General features: G+C 45.3%; 1 protein-coding gene across 17 annotated transcripts in view; it reads left to right on the top strand.

The window, feature by feature from the left end:
* The window catches only part of LOC112244826 (neurofascin-like), a 158,300-nt gene that overhangs the window by 104,104 nt on the left and 26,266 nt on the right, over positions 1–27,930 (top strand). For 11 of the 17 annotated variants that reach the window (XR_006079068.1, XR_006079070.1, XR_006079072.1 and 8 more), the window contains 24 exons: positions 1–152; positions 338–460; positions 4,367–4,537; positions 5,579–5,629; positions 8,601–8,712; positions 8,876–9,057; positions 9,193–9,330; positions 9,500–9,643; positions 9,879–9,990; positions 11,424–11,590; positions 12,031–12,178; positions 12,581–12,705; positions 13,328–13,360; positions 14,401–14,502; positions 14,724–14,921; positions 16,100–16,170; positions 16,317–16,539; positions 16,686–16,801; positions 16,994–17,204; positions 17,387–17,509; positions 21,964–22,137; positions 24,255–24,272; positions 26,752–26,973; positions 27,675–27,803. The exon at positions 1–152 is cut by the window's left edge and continues 45 nt beyond it. Coding sequence is in view for 12 of the 17 variants with exons in the window: in XM_042299272.1 (XP_042155206.1) it covers positions 1–152; positions 338–460; positions 4,367–4,537; positions 5,579–5,629; positions 8,601–8,712; positions 8,876–9,057; positions 9,193–9,330; positions 9,500–9,643; positions 9,879–9,990; positions 11,424–11,590; positions 12,031–12,178; positions 12,581–12,705; positions 13,328–13,360; positions 14,401–14,502; positions 14,724–14,921; positions 16,100–16,170; positions 16,317–16,539; positions 16,686–16,801; positions 16,994–17,204; positions 17,387–17,509; positions 21,964–22,137; positions 24,255–24,272; positions 26,752–26,973; positions 27,675–27,803 (3,245 nt within the window). In the remaining 5 variants the exon portion in view is untranslated. The remainder of the gene's footprint in view (positions 153–337; positions 461–4,366; positions 4,538–5,578; positions 5,630–8,600; positions 8,713–8,875; positions 9,058–9,192; positions 9,331–9,499; positions 9,644–9,878; positions 9,991–11,423; positions 11,591–12,030; positions 12,179–12,580; positions 12,706–13,327; positions 13,361–14,400; positions 14,503–14,723; positions 14,922–16,099; positions 16,171–16,316; positions 16,540–16,685; positions 16,802–16,993; positions 17,205–17,386; positions 17,510–21,963; positions 22,138–24,254; positions 24,273–26,751; positions 26,974–27,674; positions 27,804–27,930) is intronic. The other 6 variants (XM_042299312.1, XM_042299305.1, XM_042299286.1 and 3 more) reach the window with 5 other exon arrangements.

Here is a 27,930-nt window from a genome sequence, read left to right as displayed (position 1 = left end):
TCCGCGGGTGACGATGCGGAAGCGCTCAGGAACGCTGGAAATCAGCTTCCGGAGCGGAGGGAGGCCAGAGGACTACGAGGGGGAATACCAGTGTTTTGCCTCCAACATCTTTGGAACGGCGCTGACTAACAAGATCCTACTACGAGTGTCCAGTGAGGAGACTGTTGATATACACACATACACATGCACTCACACACACAAACACACACACACACATAGATAGATAGACACAAAGACATTTGCATGGACACAAAAAAAACTATAGTCTACATTCTGAAATGTTAGCAAGTGAATATGACTTGTAATAAGTATCTAAAACTCTCTCTCCCTCTGTCAGAGTCTCCTCTGTGGCCTAAGGAGGTGTTGGAGCCAGTGGTAGTGGGTGAGGGATCTCCCCTGGTCCTGGCCTGTAACCCTCCTCCTGGTCTGCCCCCTCCGCTCACCTTCTGGATGGACAGCGGTGAGTCTAGCTCTCTGTCTGTCTGTCTGTCTGTCTGTCTGTCTGTCTGTCTGTCTGTCTGTCTGTCTGTCTGTCTGTCTGTGTGTCTGTCTGTCTGTCTGTCTTTTTCTCTGTCTGTCTATTTCTATGTCTGCCTTTCCCTCTGTCTGTATTTCTCTCTGTCTGTCTGTCTTTCTCTCTGTCTGTATTTCTCTCTGTCTGTCTGTATTTCTCTCTGTCTGTCTGTCTTTCTCTCTGTCTGTATTTCTCTCTGTCTGTCTGTCTTTCTCTCTGTCTGTCTGTCTGTCTATCTGTCTGTCTTTTTCTCTGTCTGTCTATTTCTCTGTCTGTCTTTCTCTCTGTCTGTCTTTCTCTCTGTCTGTCTGTCTGTCTGTCTTTCTCTCTGTCTTTCTCTGTCTGTCTTTCTCTCTGTCTCTCTGTCTCTCTGTCTTGCTCTCTTTATCTCTGACTGTCTCTCTCCCCTTCTATCTGACTCTGACTCCTCCCCTCTCTCTCCCGCTCTATCTGACTCTGACTCTCTCCCCTTCTATCTGACTCTGACTCCCCCCTTCTTCTGACTCTGACCCCCCTCTATCTGACTCTGACTTCCCACTCTCTCTCCTTCTATCTGACTCTGACTCCCTCCCCTTCTATCTGACTCTGACTCTCTCCCCTTCTATCTGACTCTGACCCCCCCCCTCTATCTGACTCTGACTTCCCCCTCCCTCTATCTGACTCTGACTCTCTCCCCTTCTATCTGACTCTGACTCTCCCCTCTCCCCCTCTATCTGACTCTGACTCCCCCTCTCCCCTTCTATCTGACTCTGACTCCCCCTCTCCCCTTCTATCTGACTCTGACCCCCCCTCCCCCCTCTATCTGACTCTGACTCTGTCCCCTTCTATCTGACTCTGACTCCCCCTCTCTCCCCCTCTATCTGACTCTGACTCTCTCCCCTTCTATCTGACTCTGACTCCCCCCTCTCCCCCTCTATCTGACTCTCCCCCCCTCTATCTGACTTGACTCCCCCTCTCTCCCCCCTCTATCTGACTTCCCCCCTCTCTCCCCCTCTATCTGACTTCCCCCCTCTCTCCCCCTCTATCTGACTTCCCCCTCTCTCTGACCCCTCTATCTGACTCTGACTCTGTCCCCCTATCTGACTCTCTCTCTCCTCTCTCTTTATTGGCATAGGAAAAACATGTTAATATTGCCATAGCAAGTGAACTAGATAATAAACAAAAGTGAAATAAACAATAAATATGAACAGTAAACATTGCACTCACAAACATAAAAATAATAATAAAGACGTTATGAATGTTATATTAAGTGCAAATAGTTAAAGTATAAAATGGTGTTTGTTATTCACCGGTTGCCACTTTTCTTGTGGCAACAGGTCTCACTCTCTCAATTCAATTAAATGTGCTTTATTGGCATGACCTAACAATGTTTGGAGATGTACAATATTATCATAATTAAAATAGTCTTTCTCTGACAGTGTCTCTCTCTATGCCAGTCGTTTGACCTTTCAGCTCTTCTGTTTGGCCACTTGCTCTTTTATTCTCTCACTCACTCTTGTTCCTATCTAGAAACCTTTAACACATTTCACTCTCAATCTGTCCTCTCTCTCTCTCTCTCTCTCTCTCTCTGTCCTCTTCTATAGCAGTGTGCATTACTGCTGACCAACTGAAAATATGTCTGTGTGTGTCTGTGCATGCATGTGAATCTCTGACTCGACTGGGTAAAGAGCTGAGAGAGCAGAACCCAAGAGACGACAGAAGCCATTTTAAGAGCCCAGGCTCAAGAGGTCCTTCACAGCTAATGGTGTCCACTATATTCTCCTCAGCCATTCAGTTCAGTTCAGTAAGGCTGTGTCCCAAATGGCACCCTAATGCCTATATAATGCACTACTTTTGACCAGGGCACGTAGGGCTCTGATCGAAAGTAGTGCACTATGTGGGGAAAAGCATGCCATTTGGGAAGCAGTTTTAATCTTTATTAGACATGCTGAGCATTAGCCATGGGGCCACTATGAACAGAATACTTACAGTAGATTAGAAAATACAGTGATCATATTATTATAGCACATTGTCCATTCGCAATTGCACACCACCACTTCATGATACCACTGGCTGGGTTATGATTGGACCTCGGGCATCGTCATGACAACCAGATTGCAAAGTCCCTCTTTGCCATGCAAATGAACTGAATCCCCCAAAAACATTTCCACTGCATTTCAGCCCTGCCACAAAAGGACCAGCTGACATCATGTCAGTGATTCTCTCGTTAACACAGGTGTGAGTGTTGACGAGGACAAGACTGGAGATCACTCTGTCATGCTGATTGAGTTCGAATAACAGACTGGAAGCTTCAAAAGGAGGGTGGTGCTTAGAATCATTGTTCTTCCTCTGTCAATCAAGGTTACCTGCAAGGAAACACGTGCCGTCTTCATTGCTTTGCACAAAAAGGGCTTCGCAGGCAAGGATATTGCTGCCGGTAAGATTGCACCTAAATCAACCATTTATCGGATCATCAAGAACTTCAAGGAGAGCGGTTCAACTGTTGTGAAGAAGGCTTCAGGGCTCCCAAGAAAGTCCAGCAAGTGCCCGGACCATCTCCTAAAGTTGATTCAGCTGCGGGATCGGGGCACCACCAGTACAGAGCTTGCTCAGGAATGCCGGCAGGCAGGTGTGAGTGCATCTGCACGCACAATGAGGCAAAGACTTTTTGAGGATGGCCTGGTGTCAAGAAGGGCAGCAAAGAAGCCACTATTCTCCAGGAAAAACTTCAGGAACATACTGATATTCTGCAAAATGTTCAGGGATTGGACTGCTGAGGACTGGGGTAAAGTCATTTTCTCTGATGAATCCCCTTTCCGATTGTTTGGGACATCCGGAAAAAAAGCTTGTCCGGAGAAGACAAGGTGAGCGCTACCATCAGTCCTGTTTCATGCCAACAGTAAAGCATCCTGAGACCATTCATGTGTGGGGTTGCTTCTCAGCCAAGGGAGTGGGCTCACTCACAATTTTGCCTAAGAACACTGGCATGAATAAAGAATGGTACCAACACATCCTTCGAGAGCAACTTCTCCCAACCATCCAGGAACAGTTGGTGACGAACGATGCCTTTTCCAGCATGATGGAGCACCTTGCCATAAGGCAAAAGTGATAACTAAGTGGCTCGGGGAACAAGATATCGATATTTTGGGTCCATGGCCAGGAAACTCCCCAGACCTTAATCCCACTGAGAACTTGTCGTCAATGCTCAAGAGGTGGGTGGACAAACAGAACCCACAAATTCTGACAAACTCCAAGCATTTATTATGCAAGAATGGGCAGCCATCAGTCAGAATGTGGCCCAGAAGTTAATTGACAGCATGCCAGGGCGGATTGCAGAGGTGTTGAAAAGAAGGGTCAACACTGCAAAAATTGACTCTTTGCATCAACTTCATGTAATTGTCAATAAAAGCCTTTGACACTTTTGAAATGTTTGTAATTATACTTCAGTATTCCATAGAAACATCTGACTAAAATATCTAAAGACACTGAGGCAGCAAACTTTGTGAAAATTTATATTTGCGTCATTCTCAAATAATTTGGCCACGACTGTACACTCAGCCGGGGCCAGACTAGTTAGAAGGTCAAGCCAATGAGACTAGGTTACAGTTAGAGTGTAACGTCTATTTGGTTTCGTTTTTCAATTTCACATGAGATACAGGCTACTCATTTTGGCCAGTCCAGTGGATGCCTCTGAAATAAGATCATGTTATGGTTGATTATGAAGCATGAAGTCTAAATTACTTAGTATGTCTCTCCTCCCTCCCTCCCTCCCTCCCTCCCTCCCTCCCTCCCTCCCTCCCTCCCTCCCTCCCCCTCCCTCCCTCCCTCCCTCCCTCCCTCCCTCCCTCCCTCCCTCCCTCCCTACCTTCACAGCCATGATGCCTATAACCCAGGACAAGCGTGTGTCCATGGGTCTGAATGGAGACCTGTATTTCTCTAATGTGCTGGCTAAAGACTCCCACACAGACTACAGCTGCAACGCCCGATTCCTCTTCACACACACTATCCAGCAGAAGAACCCCTTCACACTCAAAGTGCAGACCAGTAAGTAGGCTACACACACACACACACACACACACACACACACACACACATAGGTGCGTGCACGCAGACGCACACATGAGCCCACGCACACACACACACACACACACAGGCTTTGAATGTAGCCATGGTCTATTGCTCTGTTCAGATGGGATCATTTACTACCTGGTCAACCAGTGTGCCTCATATTATACACTTAGTGTAGAGAGTAGATTGACCAGGTGAAAGCTATGATCCCTTATTGATGTCACTTGTTAAATCCACTTCAATCAGTGTAGATGAAGGGGAGGAGACAGATTAAAGAAGGATTTTTAAGCCTTGAGACAATTGAGACATGGATTGTGTATGTGTGCCATTCACAGGGTGAATGGGCAAGACAAAAGATTTAAGGGCCTTTGATGGTAGCTTTTCACGCTCAACAGTTTCCCATGTGTATCAAGAATGGTCCACCACACAAAGGACATCCAGCCAACATGACACAACTGTGGGAAGCATTGGAGTCAACATGGGCCAGCATCCCTGTGGAAAGCTTTCTACACCTTGTTGAGTCCATTCCCCGACGAATTAAGACTTGTTCTGTGGGCAAAAGCGAGTGCAATTGAATATTAGGAAGGTGTTCCCAATGTTTTGTACTTTCAGTGTATATGAGAAATAAGATGCCTCCATCTACAGGTGGCCTGGTGCCATGACATGTACAATATTTAATCAGGACATTCTCCTTTGTTCCTCAGTGTGAGCTGTTGTGCCTGTGTTCTCCTCCAGCAGTGATTGTCGTCTACGTGTCCTGGAAGCTGCTTTCTTTACAGTTGACATTAAAGTTGATATCTCTCTTTTTCTGAAGCAGGGACGAAAGCAGCTCTTCAGTTTCTACGATTTTCTTAGAGCTGGAAAAGCTATGTAGTTCTGAGTGTTGGCATGCGTGTGTGTGCATAATTGTGTGTGTGTGTGTGTATGTGCAAGTGCGTGTGCGTGCGTGCATGTTTGTGTGTTTACGTGTGTGTTTGCGTGTTCTGCACGCTGACTGCTGTGTGTGTGTGTTTTCAGAGGAGCCGTATAATGACACTTCCTCTGTCAACTCCACTGACCCGTATGGTGGTGAGTCTAGTCCAGACACACACTCTTCCTTTTCCTCCCATTCTTCACCCCCAGCAGTACCATGTCACTCTCATAACACCGTTCTACCACTGTAGTCTAGCCTGCACATGCTAATCAGTCAGTTGAATGACTCAGTTATCAACAAAGCTAGCACCGTATAGCCTAGCCTGTTAATCCTTCAGCTCAATGGATGTCTTAACATCACAGCTAGCTAACACAGCTAGCCATGTAGCCTGCTAATCAGTCAGCTCAATGGATATGCGACCAACATAGCTAGCTAACACAGCTAACAACACAGCCTAGCCTCAATGGATGCTGTTAGCAACCTTTTTCACAGACTGATATTGCTTTTTATAGCAGCGACTTTAACCTCAACCCTGGCCTCATAACCAGCCAGCTCAGCCTTACTAAACTCAATTTAATTCAAGTGTGGGGTGTTTTATTTACCCACCCTGCTGTTTTCAATGACACTCACCCTGACCAAGACCTCTCACTGCCAGAATACAACCGTGTTGATTTGCCCATAAGGTCCTTTATCCTAGCATAACCTCTAATTCTCCCTTCAGCTGACTCATTGCATATGCGGTACCTCAGCAGCTGTACAGACAAAAGGCCAGTTTGTCCCTTAACTCAACCAATGTCAAGCCTGGCTTTAGAGCCCCTCCAAACTAAGTCAGTGGTGACAGTAGAGCTTTGGAGAATCTCCCTGTGGTACTCTAGAGGCTAGCACTGCAAAAAAAAAGGGATTTGAAAAGGTCTCCTCGAAAGACATCTCTTTGTTCTCTGACATCCTCTTGGTCTCTCTCTTCTCTGACATCCTCTTGGTCTCTGTTTTCTGACATCCTCTTGGTCTCTCTGTACTCGGACATCCCCTTGGTCTCTCTGTTCTCTGACATCCCCTTGGTCTCTCTGTTCCTAGGCCGTCGTTGAAAATATTAATTTGTTCTTAAAATTAACTGACTTGCCTAGTTAAATAAAGATCAAATAAGAATAAATGAAAATACCTCCTACTGCTCCTACTCCTACTGCTTATCATAAAGCCCTTACCCCAAGCCCAATCCACAGCCAACCTATATAGCCAGAGGGGGAACCAGTGGCATATGTTCTAACTACTCTGGCTCTAGGGAGTAGGCCTGGGAGGGGTGGCATGTGTACCATTGTGAGGCGACTCTCATAGGAACAAAATGGGGACAGACACCGTGACCCTCTTTGGGACGCTCGTGTGGCAGAGGTATAAGAGAGGGATTATCCTAAACCATGCATGCAAGAAATAGCATCTGTATTCATGATATGTTCATTAATAGTTATAAGCTTGCAAATGCAAATGTGCACGTATGCGTGGTCACACACACACAGAGAGAGGATGGGAGCGGGTTGGAGCTGTACCACCTGTCTTTCTTACACACACGCACGCATGCACGCACGCACACACACACACACACACACACACACACACACACACACACACACACACACACACACACACACACACACACACACACACACACACACACACACACACACACACACAGACACAGTTGTAGTAAGCTTATCCCTGGGGGCTAGGTCTAGTTTTCCTCAGGGGTTGCAGTGCACCATGGGAGGATCCCGCTCAAGCGGTGCCATTGGCTACATGTTGCCATGGCTGCGCGTTGCCACGGCTATAATGTCACTTGTCGCGGTGATGGCGTACATATGTCCTCTGCCAGTTGTCTGCACTAATCCCAGAGACCCTCTCTCCTCTCCAAGTGTCACTAACAATAGCACATCTCTGTTTTCAGTGCTCTGGAGATGCTAACTGCTAACACATGCTTTAATCCCATACAGATCAGATCTGCATCACGAAAGAAGCTAACGTGTGCCTGGTTCATTATAGCTCTGTTACTCTTAAGCTAATTCTGTTGACTGTGGGCTAACCTTCTAACTTACCCAACCTAATGTATTTAGTGTTTGGTAACACTGACTTTGGGCATAGATGTTTTAATGTGTTTACTGTTTGAGGAAATGCTGTATTTATATGCGTATGATTTTTGAGTTGGTGGGGAAGTATAATACGTATATAGTAAATCTATAATGAATTGAAATGGATCTGAGGTGGGTTTTGGTCAAGTGCAACGCAACAAGCAGTTAAACAGCTCACAGCCACAAGTGTGGTACTATTCCTACTGATCTATGTGTAAACACAACATGCCTCACACAACATTTCTGCTACATTGTCTTTAAGAGTATAAATCCCTTAATAACCGAACTCTGAACCTGACTCAGAGCTCAGAAGGTTCTGGAAGGGATCCAAACGTTGAAGGGATTTAACATCAGCTAAATGCTTAAGCCATGCACTGGGGTTGTTACATGAAGCACACCACTGAAATATATGAACTCAGTGGCCCGATATATGCTCTTTTAACTATATCAAAGGATTTCCTTCTAAGCAGAGAAGGAAAGGGAATAAGAAGCAATATGTTTTCTCTGTGATTCATCAGGACTGGTTTTGATGTCAGTCTTTTTTTATTTAGAGTCTATGGTTTCGGTTCACGTAATTGTGATTCTCTGGCGGACTGAAAGTGGGAGATCAATGCTGTTGTTGTTTCTTCTTCTCTGGTTTAAATGGCTGCCCTCCAGGGGGGGGTGAGAGACAAAGGAACAACTAACAGGGTGATATGGCTACGGAACAAACCGGAAAACAAGCCAAAGCTAAGGGGGGCAACTGAAAGATAACGATGAGAACATTCTACGGATGTAGATGAACCGTTTCATCCGTTTGCTTGGCAGAGACGCTGGGCATGGAAGCATGAAAATAATAAACCGATTCGTTTGTGCTCTGTCTCATATCTTTATAAGGAGCTGGTACACCTACTGTGTCGGAAGTGACTCATGGATTAAACATAAACTCCAATCATTGTGTTTGATTAGAATTGAGATGAAGGTGAATGTATTGTGTGGGTGTGTTAACCCCTTCCTCTCCTGTCCCCAGGTCGTAAGGTAGCAGAGACCACACCTAACTTCCTCTCCCCCACGGGGACTGACAGCTCGAGGATGGTGATGAGAGGAGAAAAGCTAAAGCTGGAGTGTATCGCTTCCGGAGTGTGAGTGTCGGAAACACGCACACACACACGTACAAACACACATACACACACACACACACACACACACAATCTATCTTTTATCAGGAAAAAGAACACCTCATCTCACCCCCTATTCCCTCTCCCATCTCACCCACTCTTTCCCTTCCCTCCCTCCCTCTCTCAGTCCAACTCCCAGTATAAAGTGGTTTAAGAAGGGGGGAGACCTGAACCAGAAGGTGAAACTAGACAACTTCAATAAAACTCTGCGTATCGACAGTGTGTCAGAGGAGGACGCAGGGGAGTACATGTGTATGGCCAACAATCAGATAGGAAGCATCCGACACTCCATCTACGTCCAGGTTAAAGGTTAGGAGGGGAGGGGTGTGTGTTTGTGTTGCCATGCATGTGAGCGTCCGGGTGGGTGTTGCATGTGTTTTGCGTACGTGCGTGTCGATCTGTTTGGTTGACCATCTGACCGATGGCGTCTCTTGTACCCAACAGCGGCTCCCTATTGGCTGGACCAGCCGTCCAATCTGGTGCTAGCGCCGGATGAGAACGGTCGTCTGGTGTGTCGGGCCAATGGAAACCCCAAACCTCACATCCAGTGGCTGGTCAACGGAGGGCCGATCGATAGCAATAGTGAGTCCTTCACAACCCATTCAACATCATTCATCAGCCCTGGAAATACTATCAAAATAATCAACTCAAACCCGCTGCTTTCACATCCAGCCTGTTTTTACATTTTACATTCTCTCTCTTTCTCTGTCTCTCTTTTCTCTCTCTCTCCTCCTTTCTCCCCCTCTTCCAGGCACCTTGCCCAACCCTAGCAGAACGGTGGCAGGTGACACCATCATGTTCCGCTCTGTTCAGATCGGCAGCAGCGCTGTGTACCAGTGTAATGCATCCAATGACCATGGTTACTTGCTGGCTAACGCATTCATTAGCATACTGGGTAAGAAAGAGAGTGGTGATGATGGTTATGATGATGAGTAATGAAGCTATAATTAAATGGGACTAAATATGTACATGTATTATGTCTCTCTCTCTTCCTCTCCCTCTCTTCCTCTCTCTTTCTCTCTCTCCCTCTCTTCCTCCCTCCCTCTCTTCCTCTCTCTTTCTCTCTCTCCCTCTCTTCCTCCCTCCCTCTCTCTCTCTCTGTCTCGCTCTCTCTTCCTCTCTCTCTGTAGACATGGCCCCCAGAATGCTGGGTCCTAAGAACCAGCTGATAAAGGTGATAGAGAACAACAGAACCTTCCTGGACTGTCCCTATTTTGGCTCGCCACTTCCTGAGCTACGCTGGTGAGTTTAGTTTCGTTTATTAGGATCTCCATTAGCTGTAGTGCAACAGCTACTCTTCCAGTGGTCCACACAAAACAAAATGCATATACTAGTGAGTATGGAAAGAAAGACCCAGATAGAATAGATACCTTACCTCCTGAGGAGATATGAGTGCAAAAAGTTTAAAAGTTGTGTGTGTGGGTACATGTATGGATGTGCGTGTCAGGGGTTGGAACCACATTTTTTTTCAATTGTTTTGTTCTGAACTGAACCACTATTTTTGGGGGGTTCCGTTACACTCTTCCGACTGGTAAAATAGTGTTCTGAACTGGTTCGAACCCCCCAAAAAGTACTGGTTTATATTGTTTCTTTCTGTTCCCTTTTAACCTGTGAAATCAACAGTTGTAGCTCATTAAATTAATCAATCGGTGCGGATAGAGCAGGCAAGCTAGTTGTGTAGATGATGGAGAGACCAACAGAAAATGGAAACAATTCAATGGATATCAATCAACAAAGAGGTAAGACTATGCTGTGACTGCAGATGACTGACTTGTGTAGAGTAGCCTATGCGCAAGATGTGACTGAAATTTCACAGGCGGGAAGAGAGTGAGAGGGTTCAGGAACAGGCTTGAAGCGCTAGTCATCTTGTTATGACATGCATTATCTGAACTAGGTCCACAGAATTATACCTGGGAGCAGCATCTAGGAAGGAACTTTGAATTTCCTTTGAGCTAGCTAGCTAACAAGTTTGAGCTAGCTAGCTAACAAGTTTGAGCTAGCTAGCTAACAAGTTTGAGCTAGCTAGCTAACAAGTTTGAGCTAGCTAGCTAACAAGCTTGAGCTAACTAGCTAACAAGTTTGAACTAGCTAGCTAACAAGCTTGAGCTAACTAGCTAACAAGTTTGAACTAGCTAGCTAACAAGCTTGAGCTAGCAAGCTCAAAGGACATTTAAAGTGCCTTCATAGAAGCTGCACCAGAATTAAAAACACAGATTTTCTTTTTGTAGTTAATAAATCCAATGTTAAACGTGATAACTAGGCCTATAATGTTCTTAACTAGCATTGAACAAGTGAATCCATTCTTCTCTACCTAATAAAAAATCTCTCTTCCTATCTTTTCACACTTCTAACATCAGTATATTAGCTTATGCTTTTCAGAGGGGGGGGGGCAGGTAGCCTAAACACACACGCGCACTGGCAGGATCTTTCTGCCAGTGCGCTGGAATAAGTTTCTGAGTGACAGAGTGAGGGCTTTGCATAGGAGTGTTGTTGCGTTTTGTTGTGGAACTAGAAAAGAAATGCCTGCAACGTAAAATAACGTTACTAACCGGTTTCCATGCTTTTAAAATAATGGAACAGTATGGATCATTTTTGTTCCATGTTCCGTTTCTGTTACTTGAAAAAAGTGTGTCTTACGCTGAGTATTTTCCCCCTCTGTGTGTGTGTCCATAAAGGTTTAAGAATGGTCAAGGAAGTGGTCTGGATGGTGGTCACTATCGGGTCTACATCAACGGGACCCTGGAGATCAAGCGTGCACGGGCTGAGGACCAGGGGACCTACACCTGCGTGGCCAACAACATCCTGGGCACGGAGGAGAACCAGGTCCGCCTGGAGGTCAAAGGTTAGAGAGCAACCAATCACATCATAGCACACCATCCTTCTTCTTCCTCGGTGCCAAATAGTCCCTGTGTTGTCGCCAAACAGTTCTAAGTGCCTTATCAACCCATGTGATTTTGGATTGAATCTTCCATCCTCTCTAAAGATTTGTATCACACCTCGGACCTTTCCTTTCTCAGAGCAGACGACATTACTTAGAGGTTCGCATTGGACATTCATATTCAGCAGTGCATTTGTCATTCTCATTCATCCCATGTCATAAGAAAGTGGCCTTAATAACATCCCATATCATGAGAAAGCGACTGTTCATATTATTGAGTTGCAGCTGATCAGAAATTCCACAAATGTGTTTGTCAGGGATCAAGGAGGACATTGCCTTCCTTATATCCCCACTTATTGTCCCGGATATGCATGCGTGTGTGTTGTTTCCCGGGTGTGTTTCAGAGCCGACACGTATTGTCAGGGCTCCAGAGCACCAGTCAGCCATCAGAGGCACCATGGCTCGTTTCGACTGCCGGGTCAAATCCGACCTCACCCTGCCCATCACTGTTACCTGGCTGAAGGATGACAAGCCTCTCTCCCTGGGATCGAGGTAAAACACACCACAAAACACAATCAACAACAGATTTCTGTAACTTTCTTGTCCCCTGTGTGATATGTGATGAATTGTACACTATTGATCAATAGTAAGGTAAAGTTGAAGTGTGATAATGTTGTGATAATGTTGTAATAATGTTGTAATAAGTACTATAGTAAACGCTGTTTACACACCTTTGTTATTTTGCATGAGCGTTTACCTATGGCAGAAAACATACATAGAAAATATAGGGAGCCGTATTATATTATATTATTATATATATATATATATATATTATTATACCTTATTGACCACAATTGGTGATTCTGTTAGCAGTGTATCATTGGCTGTAATAGTTAATTGTTTCCAATAGTTCAAGCACAGTAATATTTTCCCTTCCTTGTCTATGCACTGTAGGTTGAAGAAGGATGAGGATTCTCTGTCCATCCACAATGTCCATGAGGGAGATGAGGGAACATACACCTGCACTGTTAAAACAGAGATTGACCAAGACACTGCCTCAGCACGCCTTACTGTGTCAGGTACACACACACACACACACACACACACACACACACACACACACACACACACACACACACACACACACACACACACACACACACACACACACACACACACTCTCTCTCCCCTACAAGACCCAGCTACATAAACCAACATGGATTGGTTCAACATGGATTTGAAAATGGTCTACTTTCATTCTACAAATCATCTTCTCATCGACCCACATCTTCTTAACGTTGTAGTTAGCCCTGCATAGATAACACTATAATACATGGAATTGTTTTATGTCACTGAATTTACTCTCATTATTGACTTCTATCAGACTCCTGCTACTAATAGTTTGTAGGTCGTCAGCATCGGTGGTGAATCGTACTACATATGTTTCCTGGTTGTGTAGTTATAGTGCTTCCGGGTGAAGTTTCCCCTAGATACAGATCTAGGATCAGTCTCCCCTCTTCCAATTCTATCCTTAACCACTAGTCAGGAAAATGCTAAACTGACCCAAGATTAGCGTCTAGGGGCAACTTCACCCTACACCAGTTGTAGTACTGTAGTGGATGGGTTTCCTCCACTGTACTAATGCTCTGACTAACCTCTAACCTTTAACCTCTGACCTTTACCCCCCTGCCCCCCTCACAGAGGACGCCTCCCTGTCTAGTGTCTTGCCTACAGGTAACATCCGTGGCCTTTTCTACCTCTCTCTCTCTCTCTCTCTCTCTCTCTCTCTCTCTCTCTGTGTATTTCTATCTTTTTTGCTCTCTCTTCACTCTAATAAGCATAACAGTGGTTCGTTTGGACTATTGCTTCCTAATGCCAAAGGAATGAATGCAGTATGTAAGAGATATGAGTATAAATATGCCTATGGCTGAAAGGGTGTATGTTTGTGCATCTGTGTGTGTGTGTATGTATGTGCGTGTATTTGGGAAGTATTCAGACACCTTGACTTTTTTTACAGTTTGTTACGTTACAGCCTTATTCTAAAATGAATTAAATAAAACATTTTCCTCATCAGTCTACACACAATAACCCATAATGAGAAAGTGAAAACCATTTTTTAGAAATGTTAACAAATGTTATAAATCAGAAATATCTTATTTACATAAGTATTCAGACTCTTTGCTATTAGACTCGAAATTGAGCTCAGTTGGATCCTGTTTCCATTGATTATCTGTGGTAAATTCAATTGATTTAACATTATTTGGAAAGGCACACACCTGTCTATATAAGGTCAGTGCATGTCAGAGCAAAAACCAAGCCATGAGGTCAAAGGAATTGTCCATAGAGCTCCGAGACAGGATTGTGTCGAGGCACAGATCTGGGGAAGGGTACCAAAACAGGGAGGTGACCAAGAACCCGGTGGCCACTCTGACAGAGCTCCAGAGTTCCTCTGTGGAGCTGGGAGAACCATTTCTGCAGCACTCCACCAATCAGGCCTTTATGGTAAAAAAAAGAAGAATTAATCCATTTAAGAATAAGGCTGTAACGTAACAAAATCTGGAAAATACTTTCCGAATGCACTATACGTGTGTGTGTGTGCGTATCAGTGTGTTTGGTTGCATGTCTGTGTGCGTATGAGTGTGTCTGTGCATGCATGTGCACGTGCTGGTGTGTGTGTCAATATGCGTGTGTGCATGAGTGTGTGTTTGCTCGAATGCATGTGTTGTGTGTTTGTGATTGTGTACCATCTAACCCTATGGCCCTCCTGTGTGTAGACCGTCCTGACTCTCCCATGGACCTGGAGTTGTCTGACGCTAAAGAACGCAACATACGACTCACCTGGATACATGGAGATGATCACAACAGCCCCGTCACATGTAAATACACACACGCGCGCACACACTTCACACAAAGTAACAATCACACGTAAATACACACACACACACACACACACACACACACACACACACACACACACACACACACACACACACACACACACACCTCTCTCACTCACTCACACACAAGACTACTTCCCAATGTAACCCCAATTCATACATTCAACCGTTCCATGGCTTGTCACACCTCTTCCCTGCAGTGTTCGTGGTTCAGTTTGAGGAGGACCGTTGGGAGTCAGGCAAGTGGCAGAACCTGTCTAGTTATCCCGGAGACGTCAACACTGTCATCCTGGAGCTCTCTCCTTTCGTCAACTACCAGTTCAGAGTCATCGCTGTCAATTCTGTGGGCCAGAGCCTCCCCAGCCTCCCCTCGCAACGATACCAGACCAGCGGAGCCCGTGAGTCAGACACCGGGAGGGAGAGAGGGGATGGATGGGGGTAGGGATAAGGGAATTTAGGAGGATGTTCGACCAGATCTTTCTCCAGCCAATCCTCACCACAATACTAGTGGATTATCAAGGAGGATAATGGAGGGAACGAGGGAGGGTGAAGGGAGGGCAGGTGGGGGTGTCTTTTTTTAGGAGTTCTGTGAAATATACAGCCCAAATAAATGTTTCACAGAGGTCAAGTAACAGACAACAGTCAACATCAACTGTTCAGAGGAGACTGTGTGAATCAGGCTTTCATAGTCCAATTGCTGCACAGAAACTACTACTAAAGGACACCAATAAGAAGAAGATAATTGCTTGGGGCAAGAAATACATGAGCAATGGACATTAGACCGGTGGAAATTTGTCCTTTGGTCTGGAGTCCAAATTTGAGATTTTTGGTTCGAACCGCCATGCCTTTGTGAGACACGGTGTGGGTGAACGGATGATCTCCGCATGTGTGTTTTCCACCGTGAAGCATGGAGGAGGATGTGTTATGGTGTGGGGGTGCATTGCTGGTGACACTGTCTGTGATTTATTTAGAATTCAAGGCACACTTAAGCAGCATTGCTACCACCTCATTCTTCAGCGATGCGCCATCCCATTTGGTTTGCGCTTAGTGGGACTATCATTTGTTTAACAACAGGACAATGACCCAGCACACCTCCAGACTGTGTAAGGGCTATTTGACTAAGAAGGAGAGTGATGGAATGCTGCATCAGATGACCTGGCCTCCACAATCCCCAACCTCAACCAAATTGAGATGGTTTGGGATGAGTTGGGCTGCAGAGTGAAGGAAAAGCAGCCAACAAGTGCTCAGCATATGTGGGAACTCCTTCAAGACTGTTGGAAAAGCATTCCAGGTGAAGCTGGTTGAGAGAATGCCAAGAGTGTGCAAAGCTGTCATCAAGGAAAAGGGTGGCTATTTGAAGAATCTCAAATACAAAATAGAATTGAATTTGTTTAACACTTTTTTGGTTACTACAATATTCCATGTGTTATTTCATAGTTTTGATGTCTTCACTATTATTCTACAATGTAGAAAATAGTAAAAATAAGGAAAAACCCTTGAATGAGTAGGTGTTCTAAAACTTTTGACGGTAGTGTATTTTAGCCAGAGAGATGACATGTGTCCCTGTGTGTTTTAGCTCCAGATGCTATCCCTAGAGGCCTGAAAGGCTGGGGCACCAAGAAGAACAACATGGAGATCAGCTGGGAGGTGAGAGACAGAAAGAGGATCATAGCAGGGACTGATGTCATGGTTTCGCCCTTTACCCTTCATGAGGAGCCATGACACCCTCAATGGCAAGGTTGTTTCAGCCAGTAAAAACTAGACTAATGTGTGTGTCTTTTTGTGCTTTCCAGCCCTTGTTGGACACAGAGCGAAACGGCCCTAACCTGCACTACTCGGTGTGGTGGCGACGTAAGGACACGGGGGAGGAATGGAGTAATGTGACTACAGTGGGTGCAAAGCACATTGTACACGACACAGAGACCTACGTACCCTATGAGATCAAACTGCGGGCTGTGAATGACTTTGGACTGGGAGGCGAGTCCAACATCATCATAGGATACTCTGGGGAGGACAGTACGTACCCACACAAACCTACATACACATGAAGCAACGTTTCTTTACCATTCATCATCTTTTTGGAACGAGCAAATGTTAGCTCTCGTCTCTCTCTTCTTTCTCTCTCGTCATGCTGATGATCTCCTACCTGTGTGTACCTCCAGAGCCCACAGCCCCTCCCACTGACCTGCGAGTGTCTAAGATTGACAGCACCAAGGTCAATGTCCACTGGACCCCAGTAGATCCCAGCACTGTATTGGGAGAGTTCAAGGAGTACAGGGTGAGAACTGTAGCCCACTACACACACACACACACACACACACACACACACACACACACACACACACACACACACACACACGGCACACACACACGGCACACGGCACACGTGGCCACAGACAGACATACATACAGACACACCATGTGTTTCTACCACCCTGTGATGACAATGTGTGTGGGCCCTCTCTCTCAGGTGTACTACTGGCGTGAGGGCAGCATGGTGAAGGGTCTGCGTGTAAATAAAGAGAAGAAGACTAAAGGGTTCTACAGTACCGTGGCCCAGCCTACTGGCATACTGACAGACCTACAGCCATACAGCCACTACCGCATATACATGGTGGTCGCCAACAATCGCTACGAGGGACCGCCTAGCAACCATGTGGAGTTCCGTACCAAGGAAGGAGGTGAGACAGGGAGAGAGAAGGACAACTCCAACTATCATACAGTCCATTGGACAAATGATTTTTACACTGTAACTCACTCTCTCTCCTACACCTACCAACTCTCTCCCTCTTTCTCTCTCCCACGCTCTCCCTCATTCTAACATCCTTCCCCCTCTCTTTCCCTCTCTCCCCTGTGTGTTTAGTGCCAGAAGCTCCTAAGTTCTTTAAGATCATCCAGCGGAGTACAGATGTTATCCACCTGGAGTGGGACAAACCCCTGGAGCCTAACGGCATTCTGATTGGATATAAACTCAACTACCAGACAGGTGAGCCCTTCTGATTGGATACCCACTCAAAAGACAGAGAGGGGAGCTCTTCTGATTGGATACCCACTCAAAAGACAGAGAGGGGTGCTCTTCTGATTGGCTACCCAGTCAAGTACCAGAAAGGTGAGCACTTCTGATTGGTTAGTTACACAGTCAAACGACAAACACGTTATCAGTTCAGCGGTATACACTGCACAAGAACTTTGGGTAGAAGGTCGGAAAGGTCTTTCTAATTCCTCTAGATAATGACGCCGGTGGAGATGGCTGCCGTTTTACAGTCTTCTAACCAATTGTCCTATTGTGTGTGTTTTTTTTTGCGTTATTTGTTATTTATTTTGTACATGATGTTTCTACCACCGTCCCTTATGACCGAAAAGTGCTTCTAGATATCAGGACAGTGATTACTCACATCGTCATGGAAGAAGAGTTTTTTTCTTTAATGAGTCGGGCGCAAAGGATTTCTTTCAGATGCCCGACAATGCCCAAAACCCTGTGCTTCGCATGAGAAGGAGACGGAGATATCGGGGATGTATGTCAGGGTGCCTTGTAAGGATCTGAAGGCGAGTGGGAAATCTGCCTCTACCATCAGCACTATTAGCCAACGTACAATCATTGGATAACAAAATAGACAAACTACGATCACGAATATCCTACCAACAGGACATTAAAAACTGTAATTCTTATGTTTCACTGTGTCGTGGCTGAACGACAAATGGATAAAATACAGCTGCCCAGTTTTACACTGCACCGGCAAGATAGAACAGCCGCCTCCGGTAAGACAAGGGGTAACGGTCTGTGTATATTTGTAAACAACAGCTGGAGCACAAAATCTAATAGTAAGGGAGTCTCGAGGTTTTGCTCGCCTGAGGTAGAGTATCTCATGATAAACTGTAGACCACACTATTTACCAAGATAGTTTTAATCTATATTCTTCGTAGCTGTCTATTTACCTCCACAAACCGATGCTGGCACTAAGACCACACTCAATGAGCTGTATAGGGCCATAAGCGAACAGGAAAACGCTCATCCAGAGGCGGCGCTCCTAGTGGCCGTGGACTTTAAAGCAAGGAAACTTAAATCTGTTTCCCTAATTTCTAACAGCATGTTAAATGTGCAACCAGAGGGGAAAACACTCTAGACCACCTTTAATCCACACACAGAGACGCATAAAAAGCTCTCCCTCGCCATCCATTTGGCAAATCTGACCATATTTATATCTTCCTGATTCCTGCTTACAAGCAAAAATTTAAGCAAGAAACCCCAGTTACTCAGTCAATAAAGATGTGGTCAGATGACGCAGATGCTATGCTACAGAACTGTTTTGCTAGCACAGACTGGAATATGTTCCGGGATTCTTCCAATGGCAATGAGGAGTACACCACATCAGTCACTGGCTTCATCAATAAGTGCATTGAGGAAGTCGTCCCCACGGTGACTGTACGTACATACCCCAACCAGAAGCCATGGATTACAGGCAACATCCGCACTGAGCTAAAGGGTAGTGCTGCCGCTTTCAAGGAGCGGAACTCTAACCTGGAAGCTTATAAGAACTCCCTCTATGCCCTCCGACGAATCATCAAACAGGCAAAGCGTCAATACAGGACTATGATTTAATCATACTACACCGACTCCGACGCTCGTCGGATGTGGCAGGATTTGCAAACTATTACAGATTGCAATTGGAAGCACAGCCGCGAGCTGCCCAGTGACACGAGCCTACCAGACAAGCTAAATTACTTCTATGCTCGCTTCGAGGCAAGCAACACTGAAGCATGCATGAGAGCATCAGCTGTTCAGGACGACTGTGTGATCACACTCTCTGTAGCTGATGTAAGACCTTTAAACAGGTCAACATTCACAAGGCTGCAGGGCCAGACGGATTACCAGGACGTGTACTCCGAGCATGCACTGGCCAACTGGCAAGTGTCTTCACTGACATTTTCAACCTCTCCCTGACTGAGTTTGTAATACCTACATGTTTCAAGCAGACCACCATAGTCCCTCAGCATTCAACACTCTAGTGCCCTCAAAGCTCATCACTACGCTAATGACGCCTGGACTTCCTAACGGTCTGCCCCAGGTGGTAAGGGTAGGTAACCACACTGATCCTCAACACAGGGGTCCCTTGAGTGCATGCTCAGTCCACTCCACAACTCCACCACCATCATTAAGTTTGCTGACAACATAACAATTGTAGGCCTGACAACGATGAGACAGCCTATAGGAAGGAGGTGGTGTGGTGCCAGGATAACAACCTCTCCCTCGATGTGATCAAGACAAAGTAGATGATTGTGGACTACAGGAAAAGGAGGACTGAGCATGCCCCCATTCTCATCGTCGGGGGTGTAGTGGAGCAGGTTGAGAGCTTCAATTTCCTTGGTGTCCACATCACCAACAAACTATCATGGTCCAAGCACACCAACACAGCCGTGAAGAGGGTACGACAAAGCCTATTCCCCCTCAGGAGACTGAAAAGATTTGGCATGGGTCCTCAGATCCTCAAAAAGTGGTTGCATCACTGCCTTATATGGCAACTGCTCGGCCTCCGACGGTAAGGCACTACAGAGGGTAGTGCGTACGGCCCAGTACATCACTGGGGCCAAGTTGCATGCCATCCAGGACCTTTATTCCAGGTGGTGTCAGAGGAAGGGCCTAAAAATTGTCAAAGACTCCAGCCACCCTACCTCACGACAAGCGTCACCGGAGCTCCAAGTCTAGATCCAAAAGTCTTCTTAACAATTTCTACTCCCAAGCCATCAGACTCCTGAACATCTAATCAAAATGGATACCTAAACTATTTGCATTTCCCCCTGCCCCCCGTTTATGCTGCTGCTACTCTCTGTTAATTATCTATGCATAGTCACTTTAACTCTACCTACATGTACATATTACCTAAATTACCTTGACTAACCTGTGCCCCTGCACATTGACTCCATATAGCCTCGTGTCTGTTATTTTTCTGCTGCTCTTCAATTATAATTTTTTTATATGATCTATTTTTGACTTCTTAGGGATCAAATCCCATTAACGGGATCGATTTGACAAGATCCGGTGAAATGGCAGAGCGCCAAATTCTAATTAAATTATTAGAAATATTTTACTTTCACACAATCACACGTACAATACACCAAATTAAAGCTTTACTTCTTGTTAAGCCACCGCGTCAGATTTCAAAAAGACTTTACGGCGAAAGCAAACCATGCTATTATCTGAGGACAGCACCCCATCAAACAAACACAGACACAAACATATTTCATCCCGCCAGGCGCGACACAAAACTGAAATCTGAAGATCCTCTTTTGTTGGCACTCATTATATCTCCAAAATGTCCATTTATTTGGCGCGTTTGATCCAGAAAAACACTGGTTCAATCTCGCGCAACATGACTACAAAGTATCTAATAAGTTACCTGTAATCTTTGTTCAAACATTTCAAACAACTTTCTTAATACATACTTTAGGTATTTTTTAACGAAAATAATCAATCAAATTTAAGACAGGATAAACTGCGTTCAATAGCAGATAAAAACAAAGTGGATCGAGTTCTCAGGTCGTGCGCCCCAACCACAACAGTACACTACACTCGACCCTTGTTCTAAACAGCCCTACTTCTTCATTTCTGAAAGGAAAAACATCAACCAATTTCTAAAGACTGATGACATCTAGTGGAAGCGATAGGAACTGCATGCAAGTGCATTAGAAATCTAGATCCCCATAAAAAAACAAATTGAAAAGAGAGTGACCTCAACAACAACAAAAAATCATGGTTGGTTTGTCCTCGGGGTTTCACCTGCAAAATAAATTCTGTTATAATATGCATATCTGGGCCTGAGTAGCAAGCAGTTTACTTTGGGAACGCTTTTCATCCGGACGTGAAAATACCGCCCACTAGCCTAGAGAGGTTAATGCTTTTTTTTAAACTCCATTGTTGGTTAAGAGCTTGTAAGTAAGCATTTCACTGTAATGTTGTATACCTGTTGTATTCGGCGCATGTGACAAATACGATTTGATGTGAAATAAGTGATAATGGTCCTGTAGGCCATCATTGTAAATAATAAGTTGTCCTTAACTGACTTGCCTAGTTAAATAAAAGTGAAATAATTTTGTATTTTTGTTATAATAATGCCAGAGAAGCCGGTGTTTGGAGGATCTACTGGCACCGTATCCTCCAAACACCGGCTTCGAGGGCATTATCACTTTTATACAATAGGTTGCCAACATATTCAAATAATGATTGACATATTTTCATTAAAAACCTCATTTTGATGAATTTATTCATACTATTTCATCCTTCCACAATATATATATATATATATATATATATATATATATATATATATATATATATATATATATATATATATATGAACGTTGCGATGATAGACAGTTAAGTGTTTTTACAGTAGCTGCATGACTGTTACCTGACTAGCTGATTGACTGTGTGTGTTCTTGTAGTGAACGGGTCACGTGTAGGCCTTATGCAGATGCAGAGTTTCCTACCTAACGTGACAACATACACACTCCACCTGCCCGAACGAGCCATCCGCTATAAGTTCTACCTGGCGGCCCTCACACAGGTGGGAGCAGGGGAGGTCTATGCTGAGGAGTCTCCACACTTCACCAATGAGGGTAAGTCCACACTGCCTACACAGCACACACACACACACACACACACACACCTCAATCTTTACTCATACACACATATACACATGCTCATGCGCACACACACACACATACACACATAAATCCTTACTCAACAAACTTCTCTTACTCGCATACCATTCTTACTCAATACCATTCTTATTCACGCACACACACACACACACACACACACACACACACACACACACACACACACACACACACACACACACACACACACACACACACACACACACACACACACACACACACACACACACACACACACACACACACACACACACACACACACACACACACACACACACACACACACACAGAGTCAACTCTGACTTTTAACACTGTTACACACAGTGACGTTTTTGTTTACTTCAGGTAAGTGGTGTAAGGCTGTTTTTTGATATGCAGAATGTCACCAGCTTGCATGGTCAAGTCTTTCCTGGGGCACCTGTTCCTTTTAATTCGTCAGTAATGTGGTACGCTGGGTAATGTAGGATTAACAGGTTATTGTTGAGAAGACATGAAACAGATAACTAGAACAGATCTACACAGATTTTTATTCATTCACTGTTTAGGATGACAAATTTCACAAAGACTGAATGAAAAAGTTAAACCATCTACGCTATGCAGACACAGAAATGTGTGCTAAAAGAAGAAAATAAGTTGGCATTTTAAGTCTTAGTTATGTGTGGAAACTGGGTTAGATGTTTGTTAGAGTGTCTGTGCAGCTAGTTGACACGGTAGAGTGTGTCAAGTGAGGCCAACCGAAAAGGCTTGGAAAGCTCAGTGACTTCAGCCTACTGCAGCTCGGCAGCAAACACATAAGTCTTTGTCACACTGGCACCCATTCAACATATATAACACATTCACACTCGTGCACAGTGTGTGCAGCAGTGGTCAATGGGTTACGATGAGCACACAAACGGGTGCACACACATACACACACACACACACACACACACACACTTGGTGTTAGTAGCGATAAATGCAGAATCACCCAGTGTTCTCCTTCTTGGCATGTCTCCTGTCTGTCGTTGTTCTCTTTTGTCAGAATGTTCTCTTTCTCTCCTCGTTCTCTCTTTGTCTCTCTTCCTCTCCTGTGGTTGATCTTCTGTAGTGTCTTTTAACGCTGTCTTTCTGTCTCCGCCTCTCAGATTCTCACTCTTGTTTTCCCTCCTCCACTTGCTGTCTCACCCTCTTCTGTCTGTCTGTCTCCCCCTCCCTCTCACCTCACCCCTCCATCTCACCTATCTCCACCTCCCTGTCGCCTGTCTCCACCTCCCTCTTGCCTGTCTCCACCTCCCTCTCGCCTGTCTCTACCTCCCCCTCGCCTGTTTCCACCTCCCTCTCGCTTGTCTCCACCCTCCTCTCGCCTGTCTCCACCTCCCTCTCGCCTGTCTCCACTTCCCTCTCGCCTGTCTCCACCTCCCTCTCTCTTGTCTCCACCTCCCTCTCGCCTGTCTCCACCTCCCTCTCGACTGTCTCCACCTCCCTCTCTCTTGTCTCCACCTCCCTCTCTCTTGTCTCCACCTCCCTCTCGCCTGTCTCCACCTCCCTCTCTCTTGTCTCCACCTCCCTCTCGCCTGTCTCCTTCTCGCCTGTCTCCACTTCCCTCTTGTCTGTCTTCACCTCCCTCTTGCTTGTCTCCACCTCCCTCTCGCCTGTCTCCTTCTCGCCTGTCTCCACCTCCCTCTCGCCTGTCTCCACCTCCCTCTCTCTTGTCTCCACCTCCCTCTCGCTTGTCTCCACCTCCCTCTCTCTTGTCTCCACCTCCCTCTCGCTTGTCTCCACCTCCCTCCCGCCTGTCTCCACCTCCCTCCCACCTGTCTCCACCTCCCTCTCGCCTGTCTCCACCTCCCTCTCGCCTGTCTCCACCTCCCTCTCTCTTGTCTCCATCTCCCTCTCTCTTGTCTCCACCTCCCTCTCGCTTGTCTCCACCTCTCTCCCGCCTGTCTCCACCTCCCTCCCCCTCCCTCTCACCTGTCTCCCCTCCCTTTCACCTGTCTCCCCCTCCCTTTTCCCTCTCCCTCTCCCCCTCCCTCTCAACCTCCTCTCTGTGTGTCTCTCTCCATGGGTGTTAACAGAAGACTTTTTCAGCTCAGGTACTGACCGCTCGGGTGTAGGTAACGGGAAATGCATAGCCCGTCTGTCTGTCTGCTTGTCTGTCTGTCTATTTTCTATAATTCCTCTCCGACTCTGTCTCAGTCCATTTTTTCCAGCAGTGGTGTCCAGTTCAAATGAATGACCATGTCATATTTACGTTTCCTTACCACTTTGCCTCGTCATCATATCATGGGTTTCTACCACCCCCTACTGATGACAATGGTACAGACCCAGACACCTATCCTAGAGAGAAACTACCCATAGAGGTTAAATAGGGGTTGACAAATCTTACGCCGTAGCTAACAAACAAAACAAATGAGGGGTAACTTTGAGGTCTGTCAAGGGTAAAACCCTGAGGAAAACGAATTTTGAATGTGTATGAGTTCTCGTCAAATCAAGTATACATTAATTACTATTAGATATTTAAGTCAGTAGATTCTAGATTGAATTAATAGAACATTTAGGAAGTGAGCAGCCATATTCAGGACTGGCATTGTCATCTGAAAATTTTACAGAGAGCTTAAATAGAGAGCTTTGGACTGTAACCAGAAAGTTCTTTGTAATGGACTGAACTGCACTCTACCAAACACTGGCTTCCTCTTTGCCAGCTGTATAACTGTATGTCTGTCTATCTTGTCTGTCATATCTGTCTCTCTGTCTATATCTGTATCTTTCAGTGTACTGTATCTGTGCTTCACTCTGTGCTTTCAGGGATTGAACAAACCCACAGAACTCTCAGGTTCATTTTTGACATTAAAACCTACAGTATTATACACTTATAACTCTCTTATGCACACCTTAAAGGAATGAGTGTAGAAACAACTAACATTATAGTCTCTGCTTCAACCTTTAGTTCTATTTGAGCCACTTTTATAACTCTTATAGCACTTGTATAACAGTTGCAAGTCCCGTTATATCCAAGAAGAGTGTAATTTGGCTGTACTGTAGTCCAGGTCAGGATCACCTGTAGCGTAATTGGTATCAACTTGTAGTCGGTATCAACTTCCTGACATTTCTGAGATCTGAACTTTGACCTGTCACCCAGCTCCAATCCCTGATAGCGCACCTTGCAACTTGAATCATGACAATTACCTGTCCGTCACAAGCCTTGGATCTTGTGTACTGATTGAGTCGACAAAGGGGTTGACCCTCATTACGTGGGGGGGGGCATAGGATGGGTGAGGCTTGCTTACGTTTGTCGTTTGTATGTGGAGATGGGAGCACGTCTCTGGGGTGGGGATGGGTGGTGATTTCAAGCTTAAACTGCTCTCGCTTGAATGACTCTCCGTCATCAAAAGTTCTCTGCTGCTCATTCACTTGCTTGCTCGCTCACTGCTGCTTGCACTTCAGCTTTCAGAGTGTCACGCATCCATCTCATCCATGTGTGTTTATGTCTTGGCTGGTGAGCATTGCCCCTCTTCTCCCTGATCCCTGTATAAGGGGAAGTCAGAGGTAAGAGATCACTGAGCTTGGGGTTCAACCCCTCTGAAGGGCAATGCCTCTGGTGTATGCCTTTTGACTGAAACAGCCTGGGATTGGCACAGCTTTTTGATTGACATGGCTTGCGGCCAATGTGATCTCTGGCTGGCTTTTTAGTATTACCTGGGCAACAGGGGTTCTTGAGCACCTGCCTGCACTGATGCGTTCAAGTTCGCCGCCGCCTTTGCCTCTTCCTCTTCTTCTTCACTCAAGATTGGCTCTCTCTGGCATGCTGTGTGTCATGGCTGACTTGGGGGTGTATGCATGAGGGAGGGGGGATGGAGGGGTGCAGTTCAACAAAGATATGAGTTCAACTGCTCTCTAGTGGGATCCTCCAAATGGAGATGTTCATCAACTGCAAGGTAAAAGGAAGAGTAATAAGGTCCTGCGAAGAAGGTCCTACATAGGCCCCTGTATGTTCACCGTAGATAATGTGATGATTCTGCTCATAATTACGTGAGAAGAAAGCACGTCTCCTTTGTATTAGCAGTGTATCTAAGTATGAATTTCCCATAACTTCCTGTTTATTCAATTTTGAAAAAACACAACCAATAGACCTGCTCTGCGTTGGTTTAGGAAAGGATGGGATGGATTGATAGTCATAGCAGCATTTGGCCACTTGGGGGCACTGATATTCTACTTCATGGCCCTCAATGTGGGTTGTGTGGATGAATTAAATGATTTATGAATACCCAATCCTATTTTAATCCAGGATATCTGTTGCATCTACCCACACATATAACATATTTTATTATCTTAACTTCTAATGTCTAAAATAAAATAAAAAGATAAATATTATATTTCTGTTGACCTCTTTTGGCTAATTAGACAGTTGCCTTTTCCTTATTTCCGCAACAGTGCTGGTTCTGGGAAATTCCATAGCACCTTTCTGCTCATTGGTTCATTGACTTTCTCTCTGTGTCTCTATTGGTAAATGTGTTTACCTGTGATTTTCCTGCTTTTGTCTTTAACCATGTGCTCTCTTCCCTTGCCCTGTAGTCGAGCCTACAGATGTGTCCGTGTCTACAACTTTCCCACCACCTCCTCCCACTACTACCGCTGCTACTACAACCATTAGTACCTCAACTACTACTCCCCCTACCACTACTACCACTACTACCACTACTACTACTACTACTACTACTACCACTACTGCTGCGACTACTGCTACCACTCCTGTGCTGGTTACCAGCACCAAGCAAGCACATACGAATGTGTTGGGTACATACAATAGGCCTACTGTTTCCTTTAGTTGACCTTTAGTTCAGTTGTTTTCTTCTATGGCATCTATGGCATAGACTAAATAGATTTACAATGGATGCACTTTTAAAGGTGTATTGTGTTATTTTTATATCTTGCCCAAGATTAAAGGGACACATTAATAAGCTTTAATTTGAAGCGTTTTGATTGGCTACTCCCTCCTGACCAGAAAGGAAGCATTTGGAGGAACTGGCTGCATTCCAGTATACCACTTCATTACCTTGTCATGTCTCCTTGGAGACAGGATACATGAAATTAAGTCACTTTAATGTATTGGAACGTAACCATTAACTCAACACTGTTCGGTCGGGCTGTGAGAATCCAACATGTAATATTAACAGTTAGAGGGTGTTTGTGGGCCGTCATAATTCTGCCCAGTGCAGTTCATACCTTAACTACTGGCTACCTCCATTACAATTCAAGGCACCTCCATCAGTGTTAATACATTAACTGTGGAGTGGACACCACCAGAAGTGTTGACATCAATGTTGACACTCATTAAAAGTGTTCAAATATAACATTGGTCCAGTCCACTGTTTATAGGGCTACCCTAACCCTAACCCTAAAACCATTGTGTGATTTACAACCCTGCGTGTGTGGTGTTGTAACACACCCCTCTCTGCTCCACCTTGCCACGCCCCTGACCCCGCCCTGCCCTCTAGTAGGCATGGCTCCTGGGAGTGTGATCTGGAACCTGACGGTGGAGCCTAACAGTAACTACGCTAACGTCAGCTGGAACCACAACTTCCCGGCCGGCAGCAGCGAGTTCCAGCTAGAGTTCACACTGGACAGTAAGATCCACACCCAGAGTTTGTGTCAAGGCTGAGGCTAGACTGTAAGAAAAGAACCAGAGTTTGTGTCAGAGCTGAGGCTGGACAATAAGAAAAGACACAGAGTTTAAGATCCTCAGCCTAGGTC

This window comes from Oncorhynchus tshawytscha, linkage group LG02, assembly GCF_018296145.1.
Source record: "Oncorhynchus tshawytscha isolate Ot180627B linkage group LG02, Otsh_v2.0, whole genome shotgun sequence".
Classification (NCBI taxonomy): Eukaryota; Metazoa; Chordata; class Actinopteri; order Salmoniformes; family Salmonidae; genus Oncorhynchus; species Oncorhynchus tshawytscha.
The sequence above is the reverse complement of the archived record's forward strand: the minus strand, read 5'-3'. Positions and strand labels throughout refer to the sequence as shown.